Here is an 8,663-nt window from a genome sequence, read left to right on the forward strand (position 1 = left end):
CTCATCTCGCCGCGCCGGGAGGGGGTCAGCCGCTGCCGCCGCTTTCCAGTACCACTTTTTCTCACACGCACACACTCACGCGCTCACACACACACACACACACACACACACACACACACACGCGCGCGCGGGTGCGCTGCGCGGCATCCTCTCCCAGCCCCCCTTTCCCCCCCTACCGCGCCCCTCGCCCACCGCCGGCGGTGCGGCTATGCACATTTCGCCGTGACGTCACGCAGGTGCGCTCCCGCGCCCGGGTATAAATGCCGGCTGCGGACCTGGCCAAAGCGTCAGTTGCTCCCGCAGCTTCGCAACAACATCAGTCGGAGCTCCTAAGCGAGATGAACGCCTTGGCTCTGGTAAGCATACGCCGACCACAGCAGCAAGTTATCTTGTCGTGTCCTCCCGATTTTGCCTCTCAAAATCGGCCGCGGTTAAATGGGCTACGAGGACATTATTAATCGCAGAACCAGACTCTCATGTCATGGTCGTACTAGATTTTTGCCGAGATCAGTGCGAGGGTCCAGCTATCGGCTACTTTGCCGTGTTCGTCTTGAAAACCGTAATAATTTCACATGTAGAGTCACCTTTTCATTTCCAGAACTTCTTACTGGAGAAGCATGCCTGTTCCTGCATGTTCTTTATTCTGGGGAAGATCAATACATGTCAGAACTCATATCTGGTCTTGCTTCAGCCAGCTCCCCATAACTTGCCATAAGACTGTCACTCAGTCACAAAAATATGCATTCAGAGCATCAATACATTCTAGTGTTGTATTATCCCGGAAGTAACATTAAACCGTCCAGAGCTTGTGAGCCTAGTTAGCTGTTATGATGCCCAGTAGATACGAAAACCACTTCAACGAATATGATGACTACCAGCCCCAAACTTTCTATGTAAATGACACCAGTCAGAAGCCAAGGGAAGACCAATACATGTCAGAACTCATATCTGGTCTTGCTTCAGCCAGCTCCCCATAATTTCTCATAAGACTGTCAGTCAGTCACAAAAATATGCATTCAGAGTATCAATACATTCTAGTGTGGTATCATCCCAGAAGTAACATTAACCCGTTCAGAGCTTAAGTGAGGCCAGTTAGCTATTATGACGCCCAGTAGATACTAAAATAACTTCAACGAATCTGATGACTATGAGCCCCAAAGTTTCTATGTAAATGACACCACTCAGAAACCAACGAACGCATGAAATGTCTCTCACTGGGAGGGCAACGATAGGCTTTCAAATTGGATAAGTTTCAGAGAAATTTACGACATGGAAATTGTGTTAGCATAGTCGACTCTACAGTCTCGTGTACATTTCTGGTAATTCATCTGCAGTCACGATGAGTGGTGATGACCAGTCTTTAGTGGACAAGCTGTAACAACATAGCTTGTGACTGGTAAATCATAGAGAAACAAGGGAGGTGCTTCTTTTAACATCCCGTCGACATGGAGATCACTAGATACAGGGCACGAGCTCACACTGGACAACGATGGAACGGAAATATGGCAGCACGTTCTGGAAGAACCATCGTAGGTTTAGCTTCAATTTATGCGAAACCCCGAAAACTGAAACCATAATGGACGGACGGAGGTTTGAACCGCGCACCTCCAAAGTTCGGATCCAGTCTCTAAACACTGCTCCTTGTGGGAGTGCAAGGGACATTCGGGAACTGAGTCACCAAACTGTATAATGTTCAGATTTTTTTTCCCCTCTTATAGCACCATCTTTTCTGTCATTACCTCAGGACCCTATCGCTCATTCTGTCAGATGAATGTTCCCTGTAAGAGATACAGTTTGTAGCACAACTACAATTTCTCAGGCAACTCGTATGTGGGCTCTACTTGTACTTGAGTTGCTTTCCAGTAGGCTTACAGCTAGACATAGATATTAAGTGTCTCACCGTTCGTTGATAATCATAATAGAACTGTAAGATCTGAGCAGAAACGAACAGTGAAATACTTACGCAGGTTCTAGTACCTTTATCCTTAGTTCAAAGTTTAGAAAAGCAATTCACACGTTGCCAACTAGGTAATAATAAGCTCGTGCACGTATTTGGACTCAGAAAATTTCTTCAATTATTCAAGTTTAATTCTATTTCCCGCAGAATTAAACGCACACTGTATTATTTCATTTTTTATCCATGCGCAAGGAAAAACATAACTTTATGCCAGAAGACTGTCATTTCCAGAAGGTAAGAAACGAAAATTTCAGGGTGTCTCATTACGTCTACTCAAATCGCAATTCAATTTTTGTTCTGTTCTTCTTAATTTATTCTGCGTTAATCGAAAGCGTCAAAATACCGTATAGTTCAATACAATATACTATAGCCGATAGAGATTATACATCAGCCTCGTGAAACATTTCCGCAGGAACTAAAAACAACCATCTCTGTGTACATTCAGTCACGCTACTCACGAAGAAGCTATAGTGTAGAGTGAAAGTACCGGTAGCAGAATCCACACTTAGGAGGGCACAAGCGAAAGTACCGTGTCTCATTAGCGCTGAGGATCTGTTATTGTTTTTGTGCTGCATAAGATATGCGCTGCGACCAGCGGAAAATCGTAAAACTCTCTTCACTTTATAAGATTGTAACCTTGCGTTAAATATCAGGCGTTTCTGATTTGTGTGGATATGTTCTCGCCTGCTATCTGCTTTCGGTCTAACAACCGCTTAATCTATAATAGCTGATCTTTTACTTAGTAACCCGAGGAATAGAGTGCACATCTGCATCTCAGTGTTTGAGAAGTGCTTTCAATTACAGCGCTATCCCATCACGCTTTCTTAAATGTTTGTCGTGTTTGTAGGTTATAAGTTCTTCATTGGTTGTTGCATCCGCCCGGAACAAATTCTAAATTGTGTTTTACCTCGGAAGATGGTAGCAAGATTGGACGTGAGAGTCCGGACTGTGTGTCTTTTCCTTGTTTCTTCTATGTTATAACTATGCTATCATTCTCTCTTTCTGTCGTTAGTCACCTGAAGGAATGCAGCTTTATTCTGCTAACAAACGCCGTAGCTTGTTCATCATTTAAACGAGTATCTGACTTGAGAACCCCGTATTACAAATGTGTGAAATCGTCTCGAAACAGCGTTTCTGTTTTAGAAATCAGTTATCTGTATCAGTTCAAGTTCAATGGCCTGGCAGTGGGGTACATGTTAGCGTACTGCAGGGAATTTTGTGTACGATTGAACCATTCTGCAAAGCAAAGTTTAGCTTAACTGACACAACCAACTGGTGTAGCACAAACACATGTTAATAAAAATCACATACGATGATGTGTTTGTTTGTACAAAGCAGTAAGCCGCCTAATGATCGGAATTTGAAACACGAATCGAGTGACACGTTAGAGAGGTTAAGATACTGGTCTCGTATTCGAGAGCTATAGCTCCGTCCATGATATCATTAAATGGCTGCAAGACAACATCGCTCTAAAAGACACGAGGGCTATTCGCTTCCCTAATCTTGTTCTAGACCTCTATAACATCGATGTAGACAACACAAAAAGTTCTAATGCTGTTTCCCCTTCCTAAAGTGTACAGCCGCAGCACAGGTAACTAATCTGCTAAAAAAATTACTCGCACGCGCATTTCTCGTTTGTTTCCAAGGATTTCCAAGAATTTCCCTCGAGTTACATCAGTATTTCTGGAGGCGGCACTAGACACTCCACCTACGACGATGAAGTATTATTCTATGCCGTCACCCTCAAGCGAACAGAAAACATTCCACAGGCCGATTCGTATCCAGAGAGCATCATTGATGCAAGGACTGGGTTCACATATTGACGACCGGGTGGATATTTTGTACATTATTTATATTGCAAATGAAAACTCGTCTCGTATCAGTCTCCGTGTAGGTTTGTAAGACCCAGCATCTCCGTGAGGTACAGCCGTAGGCACGTCGGAAGTTTATCCAATCTGAACCGAATGCTGTTATGAATATCCAGTCTCATATCTGTAGCAGGACTTAAATATTCAGTCTCGACGGGATGTAATTTTCAGTTCGATTCCGTCGCACGACTTAATATCCAGTCTCATAGCGGCAGGTTCTTAGCTGCAACGGGGCTTGCCAGTCCCACATTCGCGGAAGGGTACAATACCAGGTCTGACACGTGCACATGGATTGGTAAAGGTGAAACTGTCATCGACCTGAAAGCTGGTTTCGACTCGTGAGCTTCCTACTGGCGTTGTTCTACTGGACTGATATACCATTGCCTTCCTCTAACGTTTGCACAGACTTACTCAGCCCGTTTTCCTGCGGTTTTATGTGGAGTGTATACGACGCTGCATCTCGGTATATCTCACATTAACAAATCATTGAGGGAACTCTACGGATGCAATAGGTTGCCATTATGTGACTTGTCCTAACCAGTAACAACGTCCAGGGGATGTAGCCTTGAGCTAATACTATGGAACATACCTAAGAATCACAGAAAACATTTGAGAACTGACTGGGTATCTAATACCGCACCACTAAATTTGTAATTTCGCACTTGCACAATGAGTTAGCGTTCAGTCTCGTAGCCCTCTCCCCTCTCTCTTTCACTACTGGGTGGGACTTACTATTGTTCTCCGTATGGTGCTTCACATCCACTGCGTGACAAGGTATAGTGTTTCCAAACAAAGAGCAAGGAGGCTAGTCCCCGCTCTCTCCGCACAACGACGTCACAAGGGCCGTCTACAGACTGTTTCACTACGTTATATCGACCAGTCCGCAGTGCTCCTTTTAAATCAGTAACGAAATAAGGCGCAGACACGCCGTAAATGCTTTTCACACTGCACAGAACACAGATAATAGTAACTAGTAAAAAGAACCCAAGGAAAGCATTGAAACAGAAGGCACGTAAATCATCTGTCTGGCAATGCAACATGCGAAATTATTTCTAAGTTCTCCTGTATAGAATTACACAGGCCACTTTCCCCACTGCTCTCGCTATGGTCGTGCCGAGGGGTGTTCTCTGTCAGAGAGGCCATGGACACTTTAAGAAGTAAGTGCTCTGTGCGCATGCGCTGCCCCAAGTTGCGCTATGCGAATGGGCAGCACTACTAGGCGAGTCCTCGCGGTAAACATCATCTGCCTCGTTGTTATCGTGGATAAATGGGGCAATGTAGCCAATCAGATGGTAGTTGCAACTTCTAATTAGAGATGTGTTTGAACAAAACTATTCGAATAGCTCGGGAGATCCCTCGGGTTATGTTCGATCTTTTGATCGCTCTGCAATCTAGTGACTTCTGCATGGAGTGAAAACTTTTCTAGGGTGCAGGTCATGCGCAACAAAAAAAATGGTTCAAATGGCTCTGAGCACTATGCGACTTAACTGCTGAGGTCATCAGTCGCCTAGAACTTAGAACTAATTAAACCTAACTAACCTAAGGACATCACACACATCCATGTCCGAGGCGGGATTCGAACCTGCGACCGTAGCCGTCACGCGGTTCCAAACTGAAGCGCCTAGAACCGCACGGCCACACCGACCAGGAAGGCGCAACAACGACAAATAATAAATAAATAAACACTTCAATCATAATTCTGTCCAATTCTCGAGTGTTTGCTCGTCCTGCGATCTAGTGAGGTCTGACGGTACGATCTCCAAGCCGGGTCTCGCGATAATAATTACAGTCACTATATCACGATACATTTCGTTTGTTCGCCATTTAATTATTGATTAACTGTCTCGAGTGTTTCAAATGAACGGGTTAATACTGATTAAAATGTGGTAAAGTTTTTATCTGTTATTCTAATACGTGAACAGGGACTGAATAGCTCATTTACAACCAATCATTACCGCCTCTCATAGGCAAATAAAGTATTATACTTCGTTCAGTCAAGTAATATTTTGTAGAGGACAGTACTTTCGCTTTTGTCTGTTATCTTTTCTTAAAAATCACTATAAATTCTTACGTATCGATGCATACCGGTACTCGTATTGTGAATTTGTTCAAACGCACCATGACTTTGTCAGTGGTAGGATTTAATGCTATTTCCTCCAGTGTTTCACGAAACTGCAAAATTTTAAGCGGAACCATAGCTTGTTGTTGTGGCTAGTTCGTAGTTTCTTGTGTATCCCTTGCGCGATTCAAATATCACGTGATAGTTCGAACGAGCTCGATACTGTATCGTACGCTGCGGCGTATCGGGAAATCTCGAGCCCGTTCGAACGCGAGTATTGTTCGCCCAGTTCTACTGGCGCGGCAGTAGTACAGACAGACTGTACCTGTAGCAGCCGAGGTTTTCACCGGTCGTGTTTTGTGTGTGCGCAGTGTGTGGTGGCGGCGATGGTGGCAGCCGCCACGGCCGAGCCGCCGAGCGGCTACAGCTACAACCGTCCCAGTGGGGGCGGCAGTTTCATCGGCGGCGGCGGCGGCAGCTTCATCGGAGGCGGCGGCGGCGGCGGCTACATCTCGGTGAGCCCCGGCTACACCACCAGCGAGGGCGCCACCGTCGACGCCGAACTGCTCGGCAAGATCCGCGCCATCCTGCTGCGCGAAGAACAGCAGCGCGGCGGCGGCGGCGGCGGCTACATCGGCGGCGGCGGCCACGGCGGCGTGTCCACGGCGTACGGCGTGCCTTCCACCTCGTACGGAGTGCCCGGCTACGTGAGCCAGCGCGTCGTCGGCATCGACCTGGAGGGCATCCGGCAGGCGATCCAGGTGGCGCAGTACGAGCAGACGACGTACGGACACGGAGGCGGCGGCGGCTACAGCTACCCGTCCTCCTCGTACGGCGCCCCCTACTGAGGGGCGCGCGCCGCGCGGCCGTAGACACCGCGCAGCCGTTACAACGCTGTACCTGGCACGCTGCCGGCCCGCCGCCGACGCCGCCCCCGCAGGCGCCGACGCCGACGCGCCCGCCCCCGGCCCCTCGGCGGCACGGCGGCACGCACAGAGGCCTCAGGCTCGACGGAGCAACACGGGTCCCTTCTCCAGACCGGCAACGGAGAAACACTACTATTACACGTTATCCCCATCATCTTGTAAATACAAACGACGCGACGCAGTACACCCCTTTCCACATATCGTTTTATTCAATCTTTTTTATACGTATGTTAAGCTTTTTATAGGAAAACAGATGAAAAAATAAAAAATACATGAGCCACCGTAAAAACACTGCTTGTTTTCTTTGTACTCCTATTCCTCTTCACGTTCTGGACAGAGATCTTTCCAGCATCTTCAGTTACTTCACCCATTACAGAATGTGAAGAAAGCATCTATGATAGTGACCAGAAAGGTAAGAATAAAACATCATTTAAAATTTTAAAATTTTTCCACTTTAAAATTTTTTGTTTTTAAAATTCAGTCTTAATCACACCACATATGTTACAAGAACACAGGTGACCGGTTTCGGTCATATCACATGACCATCATCAGACCCATGGCATCCTTCGAAGATGGTAAGTGGAGCACTCTTCTCAGCTGCTGAAGGATGCCATGGGTCTGATGATGGTCATGTGATATGACCGAAACCGGTCACCTATGTTCTTGTAACATATGTCGTGTGATTAAGACTGAATTTTAAAAACAAAAAATTTTAATCACTGTTCCAAAAATGTTTATTAAAATTTTTCAAAACATAATTTGTCGATTAATGTGCAGAACAGAGCAACAGGTTGCGTACTGCCTTGCGTTGATGCTGAAGGCTGTTTTTAACTAGTAACTTTTTGCCACTACAGCAGCATTACATTTCAGCATGCTCGCACCCGACAAGCAAAAATGATCAAAATAAATCGGATAGAACATTACTTGCGGCTCTGTTCTGTACGTCAATTACAACGTTTGCCATGTGCCTCGTAGTCGATGATGCTTCACTTTGATCACATCAATCGTAATCGTACGAGCAGAAGAATATCTTGCAGTGCACATTTCCTACAGTCTTATATAATATACAGACTATATCGACCCAACAAAACATTGCTATATGTCTTGACTGTTAATAATACACTAAAATTTCTTACTTGAGAACCGTCACGACTCTCTTTTAAGACTGACGTATTTCCATAATTCTGAGGTTGCGCATTACAAATCACTTCTCGATGTAGCAACTCCAGTTACGTTCCTTCGATGGCCGTCTTGGAAATCTTACCATTCCAGTACCGCGATATGTTTACAACAGTTAAGTTGATTTTCTTCACAATACTAAGTCGGCTGCTGGGATTTTTGCTTTAGAGAAACACACTCTCATTACTCACAATTTCGTTCCGCCAAGGTCTTTTCTTTCTTTCTTTCTCATTTTATTTCTATATTTTTGAGAAAAGGAGCTTCAAATGGATGGTTCTCTACCTTCTAGGTTAGTTTAGGTTGGTTACCAAGTATTTGCCTACAGTTGTGCTCGCAGAATAATAAAAAACGTTTTCAGTCTGTCCCATTTAATGCGCTGTTAATTACTGCATTTTCCATACCATACTTGAAGAGAAGTCAAACTTGAAGACATCCTAAGCACACCTGTACTCATTAACACTCTCACCTTCTTCATTTCGAATCGTCTTGCAAGTTTATGCATTAGAAAACAGGAAAGGAGTAATTAAAATAACTGAGGAATTGCCAGGGCGGATGGTTTTGCAGTCTGATTCTTCAGCCAACGTACATCTGGTTACACATATACTCCTTGGAACAAAAGGAAATAATAAAGCAATGTAATGCGAGTTGTAAAGGTTGTAAAGATATTGCAATGT

At 45.2% G+C, this 8,663-nt stretch overlaps 1 protein-coding gene across 1 annotated transcript; it reads left to right on the plus strand.

The window, feature by feature from the left end:
* Nucleotides 1-300: 300 nt before the first annotated feature.
* On the plus strand, nucleotides 301-7,101 carry LOC124804902 (glycine-rich RNA-binding protein 7-like). Its single transcript, XM_047265275.1, has 2 exons — nucleotides 301-356; nucleotides 6,256-7,101. The coding sequence occupies exons 1-2, from the start codon at nucleotides 339-341 to the stop codon at nucleotides 6,730-6,732; spliced, it is 495 nt and encodes a 164-aa protein (XP_047121231.1). The 5' UTR covers nucleotides 301-338; the 3' UTR covers nucleotides 6,733-7,101.
* Nucleotides 7,102-8,663: the final 1,562 nt, after the last annotated feature.

This window comes from Schistocerca piceifrons, chromosome 7 (assembly GCF_021461385.2).
Source record: "Schistocerca piceifrons isolate TAMUIC-IGC-003096 chromosome 7, iqSchPice1.1, whole genome shotgun sequence".
Taxonomy (NCBI): Eukaryota; Metazoa; Arthropoda; class Insecta; order Orthoptera; family Acrididae; genus Schistocerca; species Schistocerca piceifrons.